The 27,598-nt window shown below is 40.2% G+C and overlaps 1 protein-coding gene across 1 annotated transcript in view; it reads right to left on the reverse strand.

The window, feature by feature from the left end:
• The window catches only part of FAT3 (FAT atypical cadherin 3), a 415,532-nt gene that overhangs the window by 37,095 nt on the left and 350,839 nt on the right, over positions 1 to 27,598 (reverse strand). Inside the window, exons 14-19 of the mRNA XM_074816293.1 lie at positions 17,940 to 18,329; positions 15,196 to 15,410; positions 14,390 to 14,527; positions 11,609 to 11,752; positions 10,861 to 11,058; positions 7,600 to 8,398 (exon numbers count right to left, since the gene is read on the reverse strand). Of these exons, the coding sequence (XP_074672394.1) occupies positions 7,600 to 8,398; positions 10,861 to 11,058; positions 11,609 to 11,752; positions 14,390 to 14,527; positions 15,196 to 15,410; positions 17,940 to 18,329 (1,884 nt within the window). The remainder of the gene's footprint in view (positions 1 to 7,599; positions 8,399 to 10,860; positions 11,059 to 11,608; positions 11,753 to 14,389; positions 14,528 to 15,195; positions 15,411 to 17,939; positions 18,330 to 27,598) is intronic.

A 27,598-nucleotide genomic window follows, 5' to 3' on the forward strand; every position in this document is an offset into this window, starting at 1 on the left:
GTTCCCTAGGAGAAAAAAGTAAGAAGCAGCCATTCCTGGGCTACAGAGCTGCACTCTTCATCCTCATATTGCACAGGACATGCTGACAGTCTGATCGTACAGCACAGGCAAGCTTGTCCTGCCCCCATGTTCCTCTTGACATTTCTGAGATCGCACATCCTATTGTGCACCTTGCCCAGGCTGCCAAAACCTATCCTTCTTTCTTCTGGTTGTGACTACACAAGTCCAGCTGCATCTGGAACTGCATATGTTCAGGGGAAAAAAAAAAAAGTGCATTACTTGCTCTGGTCACTAAGAACTCAATATGAATAAATTTCAAAAATAAGTTGACTGTATTTCTTGACATTACCTAATTGAAGAAAGAAGCAGCTTAATATTCTAAATAGCCAGTTCCAATTTATAATTATAAATTGGGAAAAACATCCACATCCTTTTGTATTTGGGAAACAGCATAATTTGGATAAAATTATTCTGAATTCTAGTGTCAACTCTTTCCTAAAAGTCTTTTATTAGTATGAAATCTAATCTTGCCCAAGAGTAGGTGAATTCAGAACTACTACTAACTTCATAAGGGAAGTACTCCAAAGGGACAGATGACTACTGAGTTTTAAATTTGTTTAGAATACTTGTGTGACACAATTACATTAAGGTTCTTCAAAACCTCCTAAATTCTTAACATGTATCAAGCAGAGCATGTCAAGGGCTTACTTTAAAGCCTGTCAATGTCAAAAGAACTTTTCGCATTCCATGGGGTTTGGATAAAACTTCTCAAGTGTCTAAATAAATCTGTTTTGATTGCCCTAATCTTAAAAGATGTGCAAACGCTGTCTACAATAATGCAAACCATGATACAACTATTGCTGCTTAATATATGAATTCTCAGGAATATACAACTTCCACAGCAGTTAGCCTTTTCTTGGTTGCAGTAAGGAACTTGGTAGATGCAGGATCAGCTTCTACCTTTGGACATCTGTGTGTGGCTGCTATGAAAGTAGCCTTTAAGTGCAGGAAAAAAGGCACTCCTGCCTTTGCTTCTGTTGATTTGCAGCCAGAGGTTCAACAGAGTGAAAGCCAGTTGCTGGGAATGGACAGGCACCTCTTGTTCTGCTTATGAAATTCATTTACTTAATACATGCAGGTGATGATTTTAACAATAAAAAGCCAGCACCTTCCTACCCATCACTTTCTGAATATTGTCAGTTCTTGTTTATTGCAGGACCCTTATCATATTCAAAAACTACTTTATTTTTAGAGCATATGTATTTTATTTACAATTTATAAAGGAAGAAATCAACCTGTCATAGAGTATATCTCTGAAAGTAATGAAAGAAAGAATCTTATTGCTCTCACACTTTAGTACAAGCCAAGCAGGGCTCATACTAAGCATAGCTGAAATTACCTGGCCCTGTAAGTATTTTCTGGAAAAAGAAAAATTACTGCTGTAGGTTTCAAAGTGGACATGGGTTGACTACAAATACGGCAATGACTGTAAATGTCTTGCTTGATGTACAGCACAGTCAATTTAATCTTTAACATCCTCCCTTCCTTTGTCAAACATTTGTTTGAGAGGTCTATGCAGTAAACGATTTACAGTACTGCCTGTAGCACTGTTAGAAAATGATGCATGGTAATCTTTATTAATCACTTTAGTAGGTAACATTAACAGGAGCAACAGCTGCAATATAGTCACACTTTAAGTCTTACAGAATCAAGAAACAAATGCCATTTAATAGGGTTCTGCACTGCAGAACTATGTTCTATTTAAATGTAAGGTCTGTAGAATTTAACAGAGAATATGATGCCTTTTTATAGGTTTTTTTTTTTTTTTTTTTTTTTTTAGAAAAAACCCTCATTCTTTGGAATCCAATGGCAAGTAACAATTATTTCTGAAATTATAACAGGTGGTTAAATATTCTATAAGCTGCCTTGTATTTTCTAGTTGTTTCTTTTAGCTATTTTAATTCATTCTTATGTGACAAATACACAGCATACTGCTGTACGCAGAGTGTATCTCTTCTCTGAACACACTTAAACCTTTTGTGAGGCTGTAATTCAAGTGAGCGTCTGTGTAGCTGACAGACAAGTCATTTGGACAAAAGCCCCACAGCTCGTCAGTGTGCAGCAGTAAGGGGCACTGAGGCTTCCAAATGTGGCTCTGCAAATTTTCACATCCCCTAACCTATGACTGTATCTTTGACATGAAGCAATAAAGCAATAGCTTAATTTGTTATCCATCTCTGACAGTTTTTTTTAGCTGATTCAAACTCTGATTTGTACTTCAGAGTAATCCTTCCACAGTCAAAAAATATATGGAAAGGATCTAACATATTTAGTACAACTGTGGAGATACACTGAAGAACTGCTTATCCTGGCAGGCCAAGGATAGATCTTCTGGTAAACTACAAGCAAATCAACTTCTTATTCATTCTGCAGCAAGATTTCATAGTTGTCACAAAATTTTTAAAATATTCAGACTTGGGAGAAGAAATGCTTTATGCCTGCCTGTATGGTTATAAGTACATAAGCTACAAATCTGCATTATTGCATTGCCCTAGCTAACACGCATTTTCAGGCTGATTTCACAACTATGAGGAGCAAAATTGTGAAATTGTTCAAGGTTACGTTGTCCACATCAAAGATTTACAGCCTGACTTGAAATAAAATTATTCTAATATTGCATTTCCACTCCAAAGAGCAGTCTATTTACCATCCAGTAAGAGATTCAAGAAATATAGATTTGAATTGATCTTTTTTTTTTTTTCTGTAGGCAAGTCCAGACAATCCACGGCATTCCCTTGAAACTCACATTAGCATTAATAAAGCTGTTCTCTGCAAGGTATCACAGACATACATGAGCTAGCATCAACCAGTGCATGGCAGGAAAAGGTGGAATAGACCCACTTGATTTGGACAGATCATCTTCAGTTGGATTCTCTAAAAGAAGGTAAAAGTATCACAATCTCCCTTCTGGTATACTGAGGAAGAAAACACTCGTCCACTGCAAAATGAGACATTTATTTAATTCCTGTCCCTCCAAAGAAGAATCACTTCCAGGAATGTACATATATTTTGAAAATAGAGTGCTTCAACAATTTTAACTTGAGCCTTGTGATATTTGGTGTTTTTCTGTAAGACCATTCTCCTGAATTTGTATGAGTATTAAAAAAAGAATCTGTTTCTCTCACTTGCAGAAGAAAGCTTGAAAGGTGACTCCTGAAGGCCAGAGTCCCAGAAAGCATGTAAAGCAACGTCCAAACTGCTACTTTTAAACAACCTAATAATTAGTCTAGTGGGGAGGGAAGACCATCAACTCATGAGCTGAAACTTGTTTTATTTTTGGAGCATGGTGACCGGGTATTGTAAACAATGATTACTGTATATGTATCAGCGCAGATGCTGCAAACTTGTTTCTGGACAAGTCAGCCATGGGTTTCAGTTATCTCAAGTGCCCCTGGAAAACACTGTGTCTCACAATATGTCCTATTGAAACAGATACTCTCCAGTTTTAGAAGAACTGAGACATGACCTCTTCCATCCACCCTTGATCACAGCTTCCCTTAAGACCCCTTAAGTGATAGATAGCAATTGCCACTTGCTCCGATTCTACTGCCATGCCCCCACTTCACGCTTCAGCTCTTCCATGTTTTACATAAGATTGTGCATTCTCAACAAGGGCCTTAAAATGGGGGATATTCGCGGGGAGAAACATCTCTCCTTACACAAGTGCAATGTTAAAAGGCCTACAGCCAAATCAAACCTATCAAATTTATCTGCAGTTCTTTGTTCCCAAGCACAGACAGGACACCTTCTTCTTCAGTCTTCCTGGCCACCTTGCCAGGACAGCTCAAGGCTCATTAGTACATGTGTACTTCTTGAAAATGGTAAAAGCAGTGTTGTACACATAGGAATTGGGTTCCTGATGCCCAATCCTGCAAAACACCCAGGACTCTTTAAGAGCCAGTGCGTGCTCTGTGGAGCTGAGGACACAAACCACCTCTGAAGATTAGATCCTGTATTAATAGCAGATCATCACAGTCTATGATTTCCTTCTGTCAGAACATTCACAAAATGCTAGAAGTGGCTCCATAAAGTCTGAATTGCCTGGTTTCACGACAAAGTGGTCCAAGACTGCTATTCGCTTGATTAAATAACGTGGATGTGTCTGCACTTTTGCTGAACACTTCTGGGTCTATTAGAAAAATTCTTTCAAACTATTAAGCCAGAACTGTATTAAACACTTGAAATGGAATTCATCTCATCTAACTTTAGGGCATGATTCATCCGACTGATTTTAGACATCTAGGGAGAGATGTATCACATCATTAAAAACACCTCATTCTTTCCACTGTCTGCAAATGGGGCCTGGAGTGACCAGCTTAGATGTAGATATATACCCACATTTGTCAAGATAATTTCAATCCAGCCCTCTCCCATAAACATATTAATGTAACCCCACTTTTGTAAGATTATAATGCAGAACAACTGTAGTCCCAACAAAACATGATTCTTCCCTGCATCTTTGTCTCAACACAAATGAATTACTTTGCATCATGAAAAAATAAAAATACGGAATAGATTTTTGCTTCTGAAAAATGAGAATGTCATGAGAACTCTTTTACACAAATATATTTATTCCAGTCCTCCTATCTTTATTTCCCACAAGCACTGACAGATGTTTGCATACCTCACGTCATGTGATGGGAGACTGGCAACTGCATAGCCCCTACAGCCACACTGAAACAAACCCCAGTTTGTTACAATATTTTTCACACAAACACAAGCAGATGAGCCAGAAACCTATGGAGACAGTCTGTTATAGGAAAACGCTTTAGTTCAATTTTATTGATTTTAAAGGCTTAGATTGATGCACCTGAACCGTCGAACTTACTCTTCCAGAGCAGAGCTGCTGAACCTCCCAAGTTCACTCACTGCTTGCTTTAGAGTCTCCCTGCATTTGCATGTTAGATAACTCTGTTTGCTCACAAAGGTAATCTAGGTAAGTTATGCACAGCTGGCATGCATAAATTGTGCATATCTGTGACATCTGCCAGTGGGAAAAACACTCCAAGTATGATATATATTTCAAGAACGAGTGAATTAGTTCAAACTCAAGCTTTCTGGGTCATAATTGAATTAGATCTCTGGAAACATATGCAATATTTTAATGTCTTTGTCATAATTCAAGTTATTAATATTTACTGGACTGGATCATGAAACTATCCTAGTAACAAAAGAAGTATAATACTTTTATTATACTGGTAATATCTTGCTAATGCTGTCTTGTTAAACAAGCCAAAAGAAATTTATTCTAGTATTTTGTGCTCTTTTTCCTGACTTGCTGCATTTATATGAATGTACAAGAACTACTGATCAAAGAAGTATTTGCAGTTTTCTAATTCTTTACTGGACCTAGTCTTTAGCCTTCATGAAAGCAAAACTATACATACATACATTCTCTAATTAATATACTCTCAGAAGTCTGTGTTACCTTCTATGCAATAAAACACTGTGTGTCTGTGTATTTACCTAAATACCATGACAATTCCTGTGGCTCCTTTAATTACAAACAGTAGAAGAGGCTGTAGCATTAACTAATGTGGAGAAGGGCAATGCATGGATTTTTTTATTTCCCACCAAGATCTCTTATCTCTGTGCAAGTAATAGGCACCAAGGCTTTTACCCCTCTGGTAGCTACACTTAGCAGCTCTGGACATTTGTTACAGGCTGGATGGTGGACAACCCCACCCCAAGTCTTGTGGATCACCCATGTGAAATCAGCACATAGTGGCTCAAACAGGAGCTGTGGGAACCCATCCAGCTTTCCAGCTGGACCAGGATGAGCTGCCCGTTGCAACTGTTCCCATACAGCAGTCTTCGAGGGCGTGATAAATGGTCCAGAGGTCAGGGACTACAGATGGTCTGCAGAACCACACTGTCTGTCCAGCACCCTGCCATACATTTTGAGGATTGACTGGTATATGACAGAAAAATTTAGAAATTGCTGTCCCAGCTGAATTGTTGTGCTTCCAGTGGAAACTTGCTGTGCGGAGAAGAAAAGGGAGAGAGCTGCTGGATCAGAACTGTACGGCATTGCAAAGTCCTTTCTTTTGGATTTAAACTAAGGGATTATGAGGCAGACCCACTTACTATTAGTATCTGAAGGGAATAACAGATCATTATTGACTTTAGTAAGTAGTGAAATGAAATTACAAACAGTGAAAATTTTGGCTGCCAGGAAACCTATTTCTGACACCGAGGGCTATTGCTATCCCCATGGAGATGAGGATTTGTGATTTCTTGGTACAAAAATGAGACAAAGCTATGACTTAGAGAACATAAAAGTGTTTTGCAGACAGTGCTCCTGCACTGGCTCCTGGATTCCTCTGGAGGATACTGCGGCATTGTCCCTTTTAAACCTGTGAAAATCCTTTATTTCAGAGCCTTTCATGTGTAACAAAGCACCAACTATTGTTATAATGGATACATCTGTTTGAAACTCATAACGCTATTACTTAAAAATTGACCAGATAGTCTGCTCTTGAATATACATGAAAATACCTCAGATACAGAATTCTGATATTTTCACAGAACTGAACTTCTATGGCATTATTATTCACGTGCCACAGGAGACAATGATTTCTGGTTAAGTTTTATGCAATTTATGCCTATTTTCTTCCCCACTAAAGTCGATAGCATGACACAAAGTCCTGCTGACTGCTGCAGAAACAAAGGTTGGTTACGGAGAGACATGGCTGCTGAATGCTTGTAACTGCTCTGTGTGTATGTGTGCATGTGTGCTTAAGATGAAGGAGACTTAGATGTATTGATTTTACAGCAGCTTTTTTCTCCACTCTTAAATGAAGTGGAATGAGGAGCAAATAGCTTGGCAAACAAAAGAAACAGAACTATTATTATAACTGCCTGAGGTTTTATACTTCAAGTGCAGAATCATAAGGAAGATTGGCTCTCAAGTCTATTTGTCATATACGCCCATATGAAATCTGCCAAAACATGGAACAACCTGAAACCCACCCAAAACCCCACCCTGTCACCTACTGCAGCATTAAAGGTCAGGCATACTGCTTCCCTGAAGTTATTTAATAAAATACTTCACTGGTTGCCATGCCTCTCTTCAAAAACGGGACTGGAAAAGGCCCTTCCATCTGCACTGCTTAGGTCAGGGGTGCTTTTCCTTGGAGACTGCTGGTGCATCACTGCAGACCAGGCTGTTCTGCTATGGTCACACTCCAGGTTTATTCCAGTGGTGGCACCAAGGGGGTGGGAAACTACATCCCTCTGCCTCCTCTCCCTTCCTCTCCCCTTCCTTCCCCTCCCCTGGAAGCTGGTTGATGGGTCTGATTATGGAGCCTCCAGGAAAATGGCCTTTGTCGTAAAAGGCCAAAGTTCATCAACTTCCATTTACATCAGTAAACACGAACAATTCTTCCTGAGCCTGAGAAATCAATTCCCACAATACATCAGCCAGCCGTGCTTTAACGGACTGAATTGAAATGCCCCTTCTAATCTGCATCAGAGGAATAAAACCGATCCTATCGCATAATGTGTAAAGATGGGAGGGAAAGAGGGAGCGCTACTCACCATTGCACATGCAGCGCACATTCCTGTAGAAGCGGGGGCACACAAAACTAATTCGTGCCGTGCTATAGGTCATCAGGGAATGTGAATCAATAGATAGACTTTGCTCACAGTGTTGTTCCTGACAATCCAGTCCAGAGCAATTCTTCTCCAAGATAGCAGAAATACGAATCACATTTTCCAAGTGTCTCCTTGCATTGGTAAGCTTCTGAATCAAATAGGCAGGCTTATAGAAACCACTGTTGTGCATCTGAACTGCAAACAGCATGTCAAGCTGATTGCTGCCTGCCACTGGCTGAATACTGATGATGTGTAGGCTGTCTTGTTTTTGGGAGAGCACTGCGTTTCGCAAGGTACGCCTGAACCCGTGCATGTGAAGGCCCACAAAGTCTTCTGGGGAAACATTCTCAAAACGGATGGTGACTGTGTTCTGCAGCATTTCTTGTAGCAATTGCTCAACGTGGACCACAACATCGATGGGTACCTGGAACCGGCCATCACTGACAGAGACATTCAGGACATACTTGCCATTATCAAGTCCTCCAAGGGCAATGATCTTCCCATCATGGCTGTTGACCTTGAACAAACTTTTCTGCTCCGATTTTAGCGTGTATGTGAGGACATCATACACATCCTGATCTGTGGCATGAATTTTGCCAATGACTCCCCCAGGAAAATCATCTTCCATGGTGACAATGAAAATCTCCAGTGGAATGGCAGTCGGTTTGTGAATGCTCTCTTCAATAACCCTCACCTGAACGTAGGTGTGGGACACCTGCTGAGGCTTCCCAGAGTCCTTTGCCTAATGTAATTTAGAAAAAATAAAAAATAAAACTCAAAATAAACTACACAGCCAACAACCATAACTTCTTGCTCTATATATTCTGACAGCATCAGTAATTCTGAAGACCTCTCAAAAGAACTTCCCAAACGCATTTGCAACATACATATGTAAAGAAACGTCTCAGCCATTTCTAGCAGTGGAACTTACAAACTCTTTAGGGAAGCACAGATATCTCATCTAAGTGGATTGCAGAGAAAAGTGTCAGCAGAATGTCTCATTACTCAAACTGAAATGTTCCCAGGATCCCACAGCTATCACTTGTCCTCTTCACAGAACCATTTGAATGTGGTATATTCTGCACCAAATGGAATTTGGGCTCACTTCTACCCTGGAAAAGAGACTGAAGCCCAGTGAAATACCAGCAACAGTTTCTGCACTGCTTGGTGTGCTCCAAAGGTGTTTCAGACGCTGCTTAGTTTGTGTGGGTGTGAGGAAGTTCAGAGTTTTGCTGCAGAGCTCTGTACTATTTTACCTGAAGCAATCAAGAAACATGCTTGAAATATGTAAAATTTATCACCCTCCAAAAATGAAATAGAGTGCTTGTGCTGTTACTAACAATAAAATATGAGAGCAGCACTACACTTGGACAGATGACTGTATGACCCAGAGCACATATGATAGCATCATTTGCACTTTTTTATAGAGAGTAAAAGAGAAAGTATGACAAAAAACCCAAGGCCATTTTGACAGAAAGGTGTGAAAACTTGAATCAGTGTCCTTTCCTGCACTAAGAAAAATGTTTCATTGAAGTCACTATTAAGATATACCGCTCCACACATTTATTTGCTCCAGAGAAGAATGGAAGACTAAACTACCACTGGGCAGAGATGTAGCACACAGTCAAAGATCTTTGTACTTGGACACGGGGAGGAAAATTTATAAGTTAGAGAAAAAAAGTCAGGACGGCAACAGTAATATGGACATTACTAGGGAAAGATTAATAACTTTAAGACACTCTAAAATTCATTCGTCCTCACTCCTAAAAGGGCTGGGTGGAGTATTTAAAAAAAAATTATGTATATGTGCACATACATACATGCACAGAGATTACATCCCATTCTACTTTCAATTTTAACATTACTTTTCAATAAACCTAACACTGAGGAGGAACCTGATGATGGAAAGGAGAAAGCAGCACTCTGGCACATACAAATCGTAAGAAACATTTTTACGGTTTATATGCAACAGAAAACTATAAAATGTTTTCACTGCAGAAAACCCTAAAGAAAATAATACTGGGAGGAATTAGGCCTCCACAATCCAACAGCATGTTTTTCTGAACATGTTGGTGCATATCAGACATCGTGGTCTGTCTAATATTTCATTTATATGACATACTTGGACCTATATAGCTAGAGGATGATGCTTAAACTTAATTCTCATGTCCAATTTTGGCTATACTGGAGCTTTGGCTAACAAATTTCCCTGAAAGCAAGGTATTTCAGGATGAAGGCATGGTAAGAATGAAAGGCGAGGTTTTTTTATTTTCCTGCAAGGCTCAAAAAATAGGTTTCAGGAATATTAGATGGCAAACTTGTAAAACTTTGATTTGAAGTGTTATTTAGCATCAGAGCTTATATTTTAAAAATTGTAACTAACTGAGGATATTACTGCTATGAATTACTGCATTAAATGTGCTTGTAAAGGAGCAGACAGGCTGTATTTAGAGAAATCAACCCCCACAAAGCAAATGGAGGAAGCCTTCATTTCAGACTTTGTTTATAGGACCATGTCCTATTTCAATGAAGAGGTGTTCATTCCCTAGACTTGCATATTTACTGAACTCTAGTACATTTTCTCTGGCACGCTTGAGAAATGTGAACAAATTACTTTTGGATTTACAGTTTTTTGTAATCAAAATTACCCTGGTTACAAAGTTCCTCAACAATTACTCTAAAGCTAAGTTTGAGCTGGACTTCTACTGCATGTCTTATTTTCACATTCTTTAAAAGCTAAGTTGACCTTGGAAATGTGATTTCATGAATTCTTGGTAGGCTTCCAAAATTTTATGCTTAAATTTATGACTTAAAAGCAGAAGTGATTTTCCTTCCTAGAACAATATTTTGCTGTCACTTGTTCTGCGGTGTATTTATATGTATATAATGCATTTTTGCTTATTTTCCTTGTTTAGCTACAGAAAAAAAAAAGATGAAAATCTTAAATCATAATGGCCACTGCTCAGAAAATCCATTTCATGCAGAGGAAATTGGAAAGGTGGCTGGCTACCTATTTATATTTATATGAAATTAGGTTTAAGGACATCAAAGGAAATATACCATATTGTGTACTTGTAAACCGGAATGTATGGTATTTACTCATAGAATACAGTCAATTAAAACCAACCCATACAGGCAATGTACAGATGACCTACCACTATGAGGGTTTTTGTTCCTGTGCAGATGCAAAAAATCAAGCCATACCTGCACGCAGAGCACATATTCGGTTGCAACCATGTGCTTGAAGATGACTGCAGATCTCAAGACGCCGTGAGGGTCCAGTGTAAACTCCTCCTCTTCATTGCCAGTGAGGATGGTGAAGGTAAAAGGGGGGCCATTGTGAAAAGAGTCTTTGTCTGTCACTACCAGCTGCAAAATGCTTGTGCCCACCGGTTTATTTTCCTTTACACATATACACAGTGTATAAAGAAAAGGATTAAAATGATACATATCACAATCATAAAATACCAGGTTTTGCCATTAAGAATATTCAACTGAATGATCTTTGCCTATGACAGCATTTCACAAGCAGCATTTATTTGACACTGCTTACACCCCATGGACTGGTAGCAGAGATGGAGGTACCCACCACATCTCCAGGGACCGATGAGCTCTGCCTGATACTATGTCTGATCAGGGCTGACTAACCATTAAGACTTGCACCCTGAGCAAGGTGTAAAAAAGTGTTAACTCATCCCAGCTCAGACTTTTTGTGGCCAGAATACCTGGTGCAACAGGGGTGAACAGTAAAATGTGTGACAGATGCTGAGGTTAAAGAGCCTAGGCAAACAGAAAATTACCAAAGACTTTGAAAGACATATTTATACTTTCCTTTAAATAAGATCACTTGATACATATTTTGCAGATAAATCATCAAAAGTTACTTAACTGAAACCAAATGCTTTGGTATTTTAAAAGTCAGAAAAGTTTTTGATGTGCAGGATAAACTTACTTGAATTACGGCTGTATAGTTAGCTGGAGTAAATACAGGGCTATTATCGTTCACATCAGAAATGTCCACATTGACCGTCACAGATGAAGACAAAGGAGGGGTGCCGCTGTCTCTTGCCTGGATAACTAATGAATAACCAGATATCTGAAAAAAAGTGAAAACATTAAATCATTGTGAAAGCGGTCCTAATATTTAACTCATGTTCTTTACATCCAGTGCACCAACCTACACTATTCTAAGGAAAGCTGTTTGCCCTCATTATATATAGTATAGTACTTATAGTATATATACTTATACCTTAGTATAACTTTATCCTGTTTATTGCTACACTGTGCCCCCCCTTCTATTTTATAAGGCTATCAGTAAACATAACAGCTTCACTGTATTAAAATAACTGTACTAGATGATGCATTCCTGAAACAAAAGGGCAGACAAAAAATGACCGACATATAATATTCAAACTCAGCCATTACTACTGTAGCTAACATTTTCATCTCTCCTAGGTGTCAGCTGGGATATGTGACCTGATTCTATTTGTCTTACAGATGGTTTCCAGGATATTATATAAATTGGTTATTAGAGCCAACCTCAGTTTGACACACAGTGTTTCTAACATGGTGAACCAAGAAAAAGTTCACAGGCAGTTGCCTTAAACACACTGGAAAATATTTGAGACTGCTAGGGACAACAGTCTCTGTAGCAATATTATCCACCATTCAGTAGAAGATAGACGTTTTTTGAGCCTACTTGTTTGCAACAGACACAAACTACTCAGCATGGTGTGGGCAGTTCAGTGTATCACCCATGGGCCCTCTACACACATATGTGCCTGTGCGTGAGGTGTGAGTGTATGTGACAATTTGCAAAAGCTCTGTCTATGCACAGCTTATAGATGACAGTTTGCTTTTATGAACTGCATCCTTATGTCAGCCTCCTTAAGTCTTACAACTGCTTTTTACTATATATTGCTCCTCACTCCCCAGGGAGAGTCTGCCCGTCTGCCCTACGGGGGAGCGAGCAAAGGGCAAAACTTGTGCCAGCTAAAACATCCTGCTCCAGCCTCATGGTGCGGGGCTGGAAAGGGGAAAAGCACATCCCTGCAGAGGGGAACAACGTCATGTTAAAGGGGCTTTTTCAAGGTGGGAGGAAATCCAAAGCCATTGGAAAAATAAAAGCCATTTGGGTACGAGGGAGAAGTGCATGCTAAACATACAAAACAAGGGCGCGGGCCTTCTGGGATGTGGGACCAACCTAAAGAAAAAGGAAACAGGTTTTTTTAGGGGGTTGTAGGGAGAAGAAAGACTGTGATTTGGTGGGGGCATAGTGACACAGGAGGAAGGAAGAATCCTCAACTGTGGAAAGTCAGGAAACCGAGGCTTTTGAGCTGTAATTTTCACTGCTAGCTAAAGACAAGACTCACAGTTTTGTGGAATCTTTCCCAAATTCTGTATGTGTTTTCTTTCATTTCAGTGTATCCCAGAAAGGTAGATGGCAAAAGCCATGGTTTCTGTGTGATTACAGCTGTGGAAACAGGTTTCCTTAAACCACGGAAACCTGGGAGTCAGCACAGTCTTTGGGGGTCTACAGCAGATGGGGCATCGTGTATCATTTTCCCTGAAGGGGTCAGAAACACCTGTGTCTAGGAAATGTGCCAAGGTGGCAAAGAAAAAGACAATATCACAGCTTATTTTAACCAAGGGAAACTTTGGAAACGCAGATCTAACAGAGCTGGCATTAAACACACACACACCAGTGAGGGTGAATGTGTGTCTCAATGCAGATGTACATGAGTGCACTTCAGAAACTAACTAAAATCATATTAAGAAATTAAGCCTGTGCCATTTGAGAGAAATATATTATAGTAGATTTGTAACATTCTCAGTCACTGTTACTTCCCTGTCCTCGACTGTCAGCAGTAAAGTCATTCTGCCACCAAACACTGACAATTTAATCCTGCCTTTGTGATAATACAGAAAGGATATTTGCCACTGTTTTAAGCAGTAGCCCTGCTTCCAGTAGAGAGTTCTTCCAGCTGAGCCCGTATTCTGAGGATAGCAATCAGCTTCCCCAGATTCCTGGATGAACTGCTAGGAGGCAGGAGGCATGGATTTCATTATGTGTTGCAAGATTTCTGAAGCCATGTAGCACTCTCCTGCCCTGCTAGTAGCACTGTACTTGTTTGTTTTTTTTCCAAAGCTGCTAATTGCTAGCTATGGCAAAATGGTGATAAATCACCCTGAATGAATAATCTAGTGAGCAAACAAAGCAGCAGAATCTGTTTAATGAAGCACTCCCACTTTTGGTACAGCCTGGCCACTTCATAACATCACCTCCCCAGTGACATGTTTTGCAGAGCGCTAATTAATGGCTGGAGGTCTCAGCTCAGTGCTTGGTGCCACAATCTGGAGTATGTTGTAATCACTCGGTTGCACACACCGCTGCACGTGTGTGCTTGCACGCAAAGGAGAGAAGAGGATCATTAACACAGCAACAGCTGCTGGTGGCACTGCAGGAGAAATCCAGGGTTGTTTTTTCCCCCGATCTGGTCTCAGCTGCTGTGTTGGTGCAGGATGGGAATGCTAGCAGAGCAGTTGGCTTGTATGTCGGACTGGAGATAGGGTTGGGGTAGGAAGAAGTGGAACAACATTAGAAAGACCTGCTGGAACATCTTAGGCTGATTGTAGAAGAGTATAAAAGAAGATTCTTCAAAACAAGCTAGCAGCAGTGTTGAGATCAATACACATCTGTAAGTCGTAAGTTAAGAAGTCCCACATGTCTTACCCTTTCTCTATCCAATTTCTTTTTAACCTTCACGAGTCCCAAAACAGGATCAACTGAAAATTCATTGTCTTGATCCCCATTCACAATGGAAAAATGAATCTGGCCATTGGAAGGACTGTCCAGATCTTCTGCTATCAACTTTTTTGAGAGAAGAGTGAAAATTAGCAAAATAAATACTAAGCCATCTGTACGATACATTAATTGCTGGCTCAACATCCCCAAATATTTTGTATTCCATCAGACAAGTTATATCTGAACTGCACACCTCTACAGCACCAAGCCAAGCATCAAGCCAATCAGTTTTTGATAGGAGGGTCCCCTTGGACATTTTCAAAATTCTAGCCTTAAAACATACACAATATTTTAATCTTAATATTCCATATAACACTTTCTTTCTGGATCCACAAGTTCCAAGATGAGAGTATTGTGAGGTTTGGGTATGGCACACTGCATGCCAGACTACACAAATACTATGTATTTCAGCGAAAAGTTGAATTCTGCCCTTCCAATAAAACCCACTTGTTTCTAGCTGACTCATGAAATGCAATGCCTTAAACATGCCATTGCTCTTTGACAGCATATTGGGGTTAAAAAGAAACAGTTTGTACTACTACTGCTACTTTCTTTTGGGGCGAAACTGGCAGCAGTCTGGAGAGCAGTAGCAGATGCAGAGTATTGGCCAGAGAACAGTTTGGGTGACTCAAGGTGCAGTACTTATCATTATTAACAAGTGCAGCATTATTTTATTAAAGGTCATGTGGCATAGAGCTTTGTCCTGCATAAATGCTGCCCACAGCCTCACTCACCATTATCACTGAATCACCGATGGCAGCGTCCTCGCTGATGACAGCGCTGTAGACCACCTGGCTGAATTTTGGTGCGTTGTCATTAACATCTGTCACGTTTACATTCACAGTCGTAACGGCGCTCAGGGCTGGAGTACCTCCATCTTTTGCTTCCACTACTAAGTAGAAATCCTTACACGATTCATAATCCAAAGCTTCAAAAATGGAAATCACTCCTTTGAAGCAAGGGAGGGAATGTCAACAGCCAGCAAAAAACAAATAATGCTATGGACTAAGGGATTTGACTGTAGTAAACAGTACAGCATGCTATTTATCACCATGGCACACACACAAAATATGTTGTTCTAAGTGTAACTGCCCAATCCAATAAAAATATTTGGTCAGGTTTGTACTGCTGTCGTTTGATTAAAGAATGATGCCAACTGCACTTGGGTTGCCTCTGCAGAAAGGACCTTCACAAGGCATGAAGCAACGAATGGTTTCTCATGAAAATATCTTTTATTATATGAATACTGCAGACAGAGAAACGGGGGCCATATCCACCCATTTTCCTGGGCTCATGCACAGAGCCTGTGGGAGAACTGGATGCTGATTCTGGAAATCAGCCCTGACAAGTCAACAGAAATTCACTCCCACGTAATTAACTTCTCATGAATTAAATACAAATGAATGGGGTATGAATACCTTTGAGAAATCAGTTGTCTATCATTTATGTGATTAAACAGGGACTTCCCACTCAACTAGGTTCATAAATTTTGGGTTCTCTCACCACACAATCAAAACTAAGATTCACTGTAACTTGACTCACTCTGTGCACCCAGACCCCCTCTAGGGTAGAAACTATTTTTATGCAAGCCCTCCACTTGTTTCCCACGTACCTATAACCTTAACATGAAGTGGGGAGTAAGTTGTGCACAGATTACTAGTGATGCTTTGAAGGAAGTAATACTGGGTATGGCAGGAAAGACTTAAATGCAAATCCTTAACCTTGGCAAGACAAATCCTTTTCAATATAGACCCATCAGGAGCAGGGATGTAGGGGGCTTACAGGTCATTTAGTCCAACTGCTGCCCAACACAGGTCAGCTAAACCTAATCATTCTTGAATGTACTCATCTCTAATGTTCTTATAAACCTCCAAGATCAGTTTCCTAACCTTCTTAGAAAATGTATTTCAGTACTTAATAATCATCAGAGTTAGGAATTTCTTCCTATCATTTAGCCAAAATAATCCAAATGCAATTTAAGACCATTCGAAACTTCTTTTCTAATGAGTGGGCATGGAGAACAGTTTATTCCCCCTCCTCTTCGTAGGTAGTTTTTACAGGCTTGAATACTAACAGCATGCCTTCTCTTTTCTAGCTTAAATAGCCTCAATTCCTTCAGTCTTTCCTGGTAAGCCACATTTTACAGACCTTGGATCATTCTTCTTAATCTTGTCTGGGCTCTCTCCAAATGAATCCTACCTTTCAGCATGACTTGCTGGAAGCAGGAGCCCTGAAGAGAAGCTTCCAAGTGGCTAGCAGAGAGTTCCCACTGATAAATGGTGTGAAGGGCATTATTTTTCAAACCCTGATCAGGCATGCTACATCAGCACCCGGCTGTCTGGAAACTGAGCCTCTAAACCGATAATAATGGAGCTGTCACACATTAATGAATAATAAATAGTTTTTTTTTTTTCCCTGTGTGATTAAGCTTCATTATGGGTTTTTATTGATTTATCTCCTTGGCTTCATTGTCAGATGTGAAGTATCACTGTCTAGGCGTATTTATGTTTAAATTTTGTTAGCGCTAATCAACATTATGAAGATAACAGGCAACATACAATTATGTTAAGTCCCTTACACATAAGGCAGTGGCCTCGGCAGAGTGGAGAGAGATTTTTGCACACAGTAATATAAATGACACAATGCATCATTTTGAGATTTTCCAGGTTACTGGTTATTACAGCTGCATTCAAACAAGTGTTACCTTCAGCTTTCAAAACCGAGATTGTTTTGCTCTGAAGCTCTTGTGGCAGATTAGTACTGGTCTGCCTGAATGTTATGAGAATAAGGGGATCCACTACAGGAAGCACAGAAGAATCATAGCTTACTGTTGACGGATTGAAACCTCAATAAGGATAAAGAACACAACCCCACTAAGGAAATTCAAGGAAAATGAGTCATTTGCGCCAAATAAGGTAGCTTAGTATTTCTTAAAGAGAAGCAGCAGTATGTTTTTAAAATTTATGACGTATAACTAAAGAAATCCCAAACCCAAACCACAGCTGAAGTCAACTGTCAGACAACACAAATCAGGAGCAAGCTAAGTCAGTGAAGTTGCATACAGTTGTATAAACAGCAATCATTTCAGGACTGCCAGCTATTTGGTCCTGATAGCACTGTCTGATGCTTGCTAAGGTCCAGACAGTTGAAGCTGTACTCAGCTGGTAGGCAGGTAAACATTGCCAGTGTTCATAACTGTAAGGATTGCACAGTTTGGCTAATGGGTTGTCACATCTACATTGACTTCAACAGACATACTAATGGAGAAAAGTATTCTCCACTTGAGCCAGGGCAGCTGAGCGTGACTCTAATTTACATCATTCTCCAACCTAAAATTGTTTTTTAACTGTGCAACTTATTCCACATCGACAAGCTCTGAGTCTCTGTTCTTGGAAATTCTTTGGTCCAAGAGTACTCCCCAAAGCATTCACATTTTTCTGATGCTTTCATTTTGCTTTACAAGAGCCACTTTACAAACCTGTTTTTGAGTTAATCCTGAACTTCCCTTTCTCATTCCCCGATCTGATGAGATAGGCAATCTCAGCATTAGTACCAATGTCCTGACTTGTAGCAAAAACAGAAAGGACCTCAGTGCCAGGTGAGGTGTCTTCAGGTACTGTGACAAGATAATCTCTTCTTTCAAACACAGGGGGGTTGTCATTGATGTCTAGCACTGTAATGGTAACGGTGGCAAATGAGGACAAGGTCAGCACAATGCTCTGATCTGAGGCCTTTACACTGATGTTATAGGAAGACTGAAGCTCTCTATCAAGTGGATGCTCCAAAATAATGATTCCTGATGACCGGTCAACTGAGAAGTAACCATCTGCTGAGTCTGCCAGGGAATAGGTAACTTTTCTGTTCACCCCTGAAAGAGAAGCAAATGTGAAAAAGTGAAATAAAGAAAATAATAACCTCTTCCAAGCTAACGGAAACCCTAAGCAAAATCTGCTATCACACTGATCATCTCCAGAGGGGGTGGAGCCCATGGAGGTAGGAGTGCCTGTGGGTACAGTATTGCTGAAAGTTTGGGAGAACAGGACATGATCTTCTCACATGTTAAATCCCCAAGGATAAGTTAAGTTCCTTCCCTCATCATGGTATTTTTTTAAAAGATCACTTTGCAGAACTGCTGTGTAATGAAACTTGAAAGCAGAATCCAGATACGGTCCTTGCCCAGAAAAACTTACAATTGAATTAGATGAGACAGGGAGAATGCTGAAATTAGAAATGTCTCAGAGCACTCCTTGAAGGAATAGAAATGTACATAAGGGAAAAATAAACCCATAAAAATACATCAGGTGGCACAGAATGTACTTGCTACCAGTGCTGCCTTGATTCCACTGTTGAGCAGAAAAATATTATCGTAAGACGATGCCTGTTAGACAAAAGCTGCATCAAAGAGTTCCTGCCAGAATACAGACATTTTAGAAAGCAAGGTCTCCCACTTCCCCAGTTTGAGAGCAAAAATTGAGTTGTACAAAAGATATCCTGTGTTTTTCAAATCCTGCCTGTATTTCCCAATACATAACACCTATCCACCCAGCTGCTAAATATGCAGATCTATGCTAAGGTTGTTGTCAGTGTAAGGCCTGAGGGGAAGGTGCTGACTTGGTTGCTTGCTGCACTACAGTAGGACGGTGGGATAGCCATTTCAAATCTAATTAAAAGTGAACACAGATACAACCTAATTCAACTCCCTCGATGCTGGTTGATTTTGTGATTTGGTCCTGGGTGCTTCACTAAAGAGTTTCTAACTAAAACACAAAGATCCACTCAAATGAAGAGTCTCTGTTTTTAACATCTCTCACTTGAGCATTTGCTGCCCTTCTTGTTGGAGAACAGACTTTACAAGCCTGACATTAATCAGATGAACAAGAGCTACCAATCCCTTCTAGGCATATTTTGTTAATTTAAAATCTGTGACAGTATAATTCTGCTTTCCAGCAGCAAAGTACTGTAGAAATGTCTGATCAAAAGCAGCACAAATCACAGTTGTTTTCTGCTTGACGTAGCAGGAGTAGAGCATCCACACAAGGGGGAGCTGGGAGACTCTTTCTTCAATCACACACACATAAAAACTAGAGCAACTACAAAGTCCCAGACCCTACTTGGAGAGCACTAGGGAGCCTCTTCAGGGAAAAAGTTTTTATGCAGTGTTTGAGACACCAGAGTTATTTGAATCATTCAAATGTCTTTAAAATAAGGAAAATTTTAAATGGCAATATTGCAATGAACCAGTTTGGGTTTTTGTAATCACCTCTCTATTCACCGTGACATCTCAAATGTGAAAAATACAGAGGCCCTCCTTCAGTAAAACAAGCAAGGCAGCTGAGGAGGTGACTCCTGTCCTAGACAAGGAACTGAGCTCAGTCCACAAACCAGTCAAAGACTCTTTCATGTGTTGAAACACCTAAACTCTGAATACTCTACAGCCTGCTGGAGACCATGCTCACTTAGACTCTTTATACATGCATCCAAATGCTCTGTCAGCTGACAATCAACCAAACTGACAAAAGTGAAAAAGGAGTAAAATCCTCTGGAAACTGGAAGGTTTGGAGGTTCTGAATGGCTGACGGTGTGTCTACATTTCCAGCAGGGGAGGATCTCCTTCTGCTAGAAATCCTCCCCAAATTTCAGTTTATGGAAAGGGACAGACCTGAGCAGAATAATAAATGAGCTAGTAATTAGCGCTGATCCCTGGGGACTCTGGAAAAGGGGATTTTGACTGATTCAAGGCATGCACTTGAACACTCAACCTACACATGAGTTTTAACTGTAAAGCTGTTTAGTATTCTCTACTGGGATCTCTTGATGTCTGACAGTTTCTACATAGAATTAAATACTTCTCTGTATCAGGGACCTTAAGACACACCTTCCACAGGACAGCCTTAGTCTGGTTTGGGTTTTTTTCTCACACAAAACCCCTATTTGATATCACTACAGCATACCTGGGCACAAGACAGAAGTTTCTTTAAAGGCATAAATACCTAGAAAGGAGATGGCCTGCCCATGACTTGTGTCTTGAAACACCCCAAAACTTCAGCAAGAATATCTTGGAAGGGGGAGCGGGGAGAGACAGAATTTGGTGCAGGTGACACCATGGATGGAGATTTACATACAGGAAGTGATAAATCTAGTGACTGCAATCTGATTGATAATAATTCGACCACTGTCCTTGTATTCTACTTCCTAAAGGTGGTGTCCATTAATTAAGAATGTTATAAAAAATATAAAAAATGAATAATGTTTTTTGGTAAGTGATTGCTAGTGATCCTACAATGGAGACAGTTCAGATACAGAACTGGTGTTCTGGTTGCTAACTCTAATATGAGGGATTTTTAGGCAGAAATGAGAAGTTACTTCTTGAAGACAAGTGCTTTTATTTTTCCTTCCTGGAAAACAAGAGAGGAATACAGAAGTTCCAGGGATGTTGGTTATCTTGTACCAGTCTGGTCTGATTACAAAAACAGTCTTATTTTTCCCATGGAACCTAGAGGAAAAGCTCTTATGGGTGAAAAGCCATTTTATGCAAGGAGAGACAGAAGATCAGGGTAGAAGACCTGAGCTGGGACACTCACAGATACCAACCTTTGGTGGCTTTCAGCTTGACTGCAGAGGCAGAATGGAAGGAGAAGTAGAGGCAGATCTCAGCTGCCTGCTGACCTTATCCCATGGTGTTTTGTGGGGCTGGAATTTAACGTGTGCATCTTGGGAGGAAAATTAATTAAATAAAAAGCTGTCACAGAAACAGCACTTTGAAGAAAGTGTTGTGCTGTTGTATCAATAGCTGTTTCCACTCAGCTTCCTGAGCCAAGGCTGAAAACAAAATGGGCATGAGGCAAAGGTGAAGTAGGAAGTTATTCTACTTAAATCCAAAGTGCTTTAGTCCAGGGGCTACCATCTGCTGAGAGAGAAGCGTCCACCAGTGTGCGTCAATGGCATCCCTGCCGTGGAGGCGATGGTAGATTCTGCTGTGACTATAAAGGAGATGTTTTCTGTGGAAAGAAAACAACTGCTCCAACACCATAGTTCCTGCACTGGTAAAGAGAGCAATCCTCCCACACTGCTTGCCCACAGCTGTTGGGGGATTAATGTTTGCAAACTGTGTTGTGTCTATTCACTTACTTAAACTTCTCAGATTTCTAAGGTGCCAATCACCAACATAAGCTATTTGAACATGGAAAGCTTTGCAGAAATTACTATTACTATAAGAGGATTGCAGTACATTTTTTAAATAAAGGAATAAGCAAGCCCATTTTCCATTTAGACTTGTATTAGCATATGATAGAATATTGCCCTTTGCCAAATCTCTGGTGTGAAGAGCTTGTACTACATACAGCCGTCTAGTACCTCAAATACCATCCTTCAAACAGTTTTTTTTTTCTTGTTTTCTTTTGTACTAAAACAAAGGGGCATGCACTGAATGTCACATAATAATATCTTCTATGTCATTACTTCTTTAAATAGCACCAGGGAAATAAAATAACTTCTATTTGTAATTCAGGAGCAACAAATTCCTCCTTGTCTAACACACAGAATCATAGAATCATTTAAGTTGGAAAGGATGTTTAAGATCATCGAGTCCAACCATTAGCCTAACACTGCCAAGTCCACCACTAAACCGTGTCCCTAAGCACCACAGCTACAGGTCTTTTAAATACCTCCAGGGATGGTGACTCAACCACTTCCCTGGACAGCCTGTTCCAATGCTTGACAACCCTTTCAGTGAAGGAATTTTTCCTAATATACAATCTAAACCTTCCCTGATGCAACCTGAGGCTATTTCCTCTCATCCTATCACTTGTTACTTGGGAGAAGTGACCAACACCCACCTCACCACAACCTCCTTTCAGGTAGTTGTACAGAGTGATAAGGTCTCCCCTCAGCCTCCTTTTCTCCAGCCTAAACAACCCCAGTTCTCTCAGCTACTCCCCATAAGACATGTGCTCTAGAGCCTTCACCAGTTTTGTTGCCCTTCTTTGGACACCAGCACCTCAATGCCTTTCTTGCAGTGAGGGGCCCAAAACTGATGTAGCTCAATTGAAAATGATGAAGTTACAACACGGTTTGATCCAGACCAACACTAATTAAAAGGCCGAGCATTAACACAACAGGCACAATCCCCATATACAGTGAGTTTCTGCAGTAGGCATTACCTGCCAACTGCATCACACACAAACTAAAATTTACACATATTAAAGATCATACATCGTGTGTTTCTCCCTTCTGTTGTCATCTTTTACCCTGAACTCATTATTTAATGTGTATGCCCGACTATATCTAGCCCACTAGTTCTTGTTTATCTCTGGAAAATGATGCTTGACTTTGTCATTTGCTCATTTTCATTTTGAAAACCTATGGGAAGAAAAGTAATGGCAAGCATTAAAAATAAAGAAACAAGAAGTAAAACAGAAAGCTATGCAGAAAGAGAACTGTATAAAAATGTTGTTTATCAATTTAGCAGTGATTTGCAAGCATGGTATCAGATTATTGTGCTTCTTCTTGCCTCTGTTTTTCACGGTGTGACTATTAACACTGATGTGTACCTATGGCCTTTCCTGATTATTCAAATGTTAACCACAACACCAATTACTGGACGGTAAAAGTCCACAACTTCATTAACAGCAAACAAGACAGAAGATGAATATTAAACCAGTTTTTATAATACTCCATCATTTTGAGATGAAAGAGAAAAATCTTGCCAGAATTACCTTGATGAACTGTAGAAGAATATATAGCCCCATAGGGAAAGATATTTCAAGTGATTTTTACAACTTAAGTAGAAAACTGGCCAAGTTCAATCCGTAACACCACTACTGAGACAGGCTTTCACTGCTTTGTCCCTTTTCTGTAGGGAAACAATAGCCTTAACCCCAAAGGCCTTTACTGACACCAGTGTTCCAGTGGAGTCCCAGTACCATGGGCTGAGAGCAGGGCCACAGAAGACAGATGAAGATAACCAACCCCTTACTGAAGGGAAGTACTGGACAGAAATGACAGGGATAAGCTTTTAGTGGTATGATACCTTCCATGGGTGTCTAAAACCCTCCTTTCCATTTCAGTTGGGTCGGGTGTTGTCTTTTTTGGTGGGAAGATGAGATCTGGACATGGAATGCACACGTAGAAAGATATATATATATAAAAATATATGCATGTATGTACGTATGCATATATATGTATACAGACACACATACATATACAGATTATATATGTTCCAGTTTAAATATAGGGCTTATTTAGTCAACATAATCCAAGAGGTACAATTGTCCTGGAGTTCTTTGCCTCCACGTTGTTAACAATAACCTTGGAAATCTCAAAAATTAAAGAAATTAATAGAAATGAGAGTGTATAAAGACAGCAGGAATCTTGTGAGGTCATCTAATTTATTCCTGCACAAAGAAAGGATGGATACAATTTATCCCCAAACACAGGCCTATTCTTTGATCCTGAACTTGCATAACCTCCTTGGATAACACACCCCGGTGCCTCACCTTTCTTACAACTAAAAATCTTGTTCTGACTTTTTGCTGAGATTGAATAAAAATAATAAAAGATGAGGGGAAAAAAGGAACAAAGGTTGACTTCCTTCCTCAGAGCTACTTGTCTGATATCTGAAGACTGTTATACTTTATCATCTCAGTTCTCTTTTCCCTGGCACCCCCTCTCAACTGTTCTAATATATCCTTGTAGCACACATTTTCCAGACCTGTGACCCTTCTTGTAAATCTCCAGGTAGCCCACATCTTCCTGGAAGTGCTGTACCCAAAACTCAACACAGCTTTTTTGGTCAGGGTTTGCTGACACCAAGTAAACAGAACTACTTCTGTTTTCCAGCGTTACTCTTGTTTGCCCATCTCATTAAAGTATTTGCCTTTTCACACCTGTATGAAAGTGTAAACATACATTCAGCCTGTGATTCACCATAATACAGCTGCTTCTCTACAGTTCTGCTGCCCAGTCATTACCCAGACAATACTGGTGAACTTGGTTATTCTTATCTAAACAGAGGATTTCACATTTATCTTGATGACTTGCACTGTATTTTTCCATACACTTTTCCAACTGTTAAATCCCACAACTATGATTTTGACACTATCCAGGGCACTTGCAGCCCCATTCCACTTTCTGACATCTAGCAATACAGACCTTATGCCTATTTATCCATCCAGGAATTAAAATAAGAGCAATTCTACACCCAGTACCTTTTTTAACTTATCCCTCCAGTGTAACAGTCATTACAAACTTACCTGATAACAGTTTCATGCAGACCATGCTTCCTTAGCTTGCTTATAAAAATACCATGTGGTACAATGTCAAAAACCCCACTAAACTTAAGACATACCACCCATAATATTTCTTCCTATATGGCCTCTTCCTCTGCATGTTGCAGAAGGAAATGAGATTGGTTTGATGAATTCTGCTTGCTGAACACAGACTAGCTTTTAGTCATCTTGATACACATACACTCATTATTTTAATGCAAGTTGGGTGACTTAAGTTCCCCTGACTACCTATCTGCAGCTTTAAAAATCTGGCCCTTTGAACGATTCAACAACAGGGTCATATAGACTGACTACTTACAGGATTAGGTCTCCTGAGCGCTTAGGCATGGGAAGCAAAATAAGCAATATGAAGTAGGGCTTGTTTAGGCAGAAACCTAAGCCTTCTATCATAATCCCCAAACACCTTGTTTGTTTACCTGCTAACACTAGGTAAGTCTAAACTCTACAGAGCCTGACTTATTTCTTATTTGGCAAGTTTTCAGGGCCCCAGTGTGCTGTATTTCTGTGTTCCTAGAAGGGCTTCTGCCTTTAGTAGGAAGGCAAAAGCTAGGTTCTCTCCTGAACAACTCACTGGGTGAATGTGGACCTTTAGGTGACCTCAGGACTGGCCTGCCCACTGGGGGATGTGGGGTATTGCCCTCCCACTCTCCTTATGGGACAGAAGTCTACTTGTAAGGACACCTTTCTGAGAAGGAGGAGTACGAGGGTACATTGCCACAGACTGTTCCTTTTCATTGAATAAGCCCTGGGGAACAGAGCCCAGGATGCAATCACCCACCAAGCTACAGAGCAGTGCTCTCTCATGTCTTTTTTTTTTTTCCTCTGGCTAATTCCTGAATCCTTTTTCACAACAGCTTCAGTGACAGTGGAAAGGACCCCATGCTTCAGCTATAACCCCTTACTTATGCAATGCTGCTTTGAATAGCTGCAGAAGAAGGAATCAATAATTCAGGTCCTCCATATCCTGCATTAGAGCACTAACCCCTGGTCTGTTTTAAAATTCAGTGAGGCAAAGACGTGGGCAAAGATATAGAAAGCTCCATGTATGTTTTAAAGAGAATGAGCCATCATCTGGAAAGTATCTTGTAATATTTATTTTACAAAACCTCAGGCAATACCCAGAAATATCATCTAGCTAGTGGTGGCGTCATTGCCAAAGTTATCTACCTATTATCTGTTGGGTTTTAGTAAATCTTCTGTCCTGTTATCTCTGTTATTCTTCTTGTTCATGTTTCAATCCTTGTTTTCTTCTTTTTCAGATCCTGAATGTCTCAAAAGTTCCTAGATCCATTTTAAGGGATCTGCCCAACATAAACAAACATGCAAAGTACAGATTTGCTGCATACTGGCTTTGCCAGAAAATGCCAAAATCAATATCTATTTCTATTATTTTGTTACTTGTTATTATACGTAACACAGAAAACTGCTCTTTAATCAAGTTGTGACTGCCTTGCACTCCTCTCTGACACTTCTGCAATCTCACCTGGCAGCACTCTACCCTTTCACAAGCCTAGCTGTGTGGCCCACCTATGTGCACAACAGGCTCTGTTGTCCTAATTCCTTCAAGAGCAAAGCCCACCATTGGTAAGATTGAAGTCTGTACTCATTAATTCCATGCATGTGTTCTTGAAAGCGGTAACCCACTGAATAACCTAATGGAGAGATTTTTTTTCTGTGCTGTGATCACCAGCATGTTGATTCTACTTTCTACAAACAAGTTATAAACCCTGAAGAACTATGTTCCTCAGTTGTTATTTCTGATAGATATTTAATTTTTATTGTTTTAATGGTTTCTTCATTTTTCTCATTGACACAAGGAGAGGACAAGATTCACAGAATCACAGAATGGTTTGGGTTGGAAGGGACCTTAAAGATCATCCAGTTCCAACCCCCCCGCCATGGGCAGGGACACCTTCCACTAGACCAGGTTGCTCAAAGCCCCGTCCAACCTGGCCATGAACACTTCCAGGGAGGGGGCAGCCACAACTTCTCTGGACAACCTGGTCCAGTGTCTCACCATCCTCACAGTAAAGAATTTCTTCCTTACATCTAATCTAAATCGACCCTCTTTCAATTTAAAGCCATTACCCCTGTCCTGTATCTTCAAGAACAAAAAGCAGATATAATATGCTTGCTTCACCACCCTACTGGAGGTAGGTGCACTCTGGACTGGGCTGACTGAAATCTAAAGGAGAAGTTATATTACCATTCTTCCCTAAAAAAGACATTTTTTTCCTGTGCACCTGCCTTACGAGTGCATGTGATAAGGGTTTTTTTCTGTTTTTTTTGACAAACTAAGTCTTTATTGAAACATCAAGATCACTGAGGTCAAACCTTGCAGGGAAAATACCAGGTTTTTTCCACAGATTTCTTTGAAATCCAAGATAAAACTCCGTCAGAGGCTGAAAGAAAATGGCACTCCTTCCCCTAATTCGCCAGGTTCCCCAGCTGCTTGCCAGGCAGATGATGGGCCACAGTTTTCTCCCCTGTACTTATTGGTGGAGAAGGTCAGGGTGAGGGCACAGATGTTTCTTAGTGAGAAGGTCAAATGGCTTTCCCAGAAGGGCTGAGTCCCTTCTGCCGCAGCTCTTTCACTTTATGTGATGAGGTGAATAATTCCCCACACCAAGAACCAGACTGATTGATTTAAACTCTCCACATGAAACATAAATGCACTCATCAGACCACTACGGAATCCTTCTCACCTAAATCTTGGTCCAAATAATATTTAACTCTACATAACTCTTTAAAAAACACAATCAAATTCAACCACAATTGACCTGTATAACCTGGCTGTATCAACTTATCTATATGGGAGAGCCTCAGGTCTTAGCCTGGCTCCCTGGATTAG

This window comes from Strix aluco, chromosome 2, assembly GCF_031877795.1.
Source record: "Strix aluco isolate bStrAlu1 chromosome 2, bStrAlu1.hap1, whole genome shotgun sequence".
NCBI classification, from domain to species: Eukaryota; Metazoa; Chordata; class Aves; order Strigiformes; family Strigidae; genus Strix; species Strix aluco.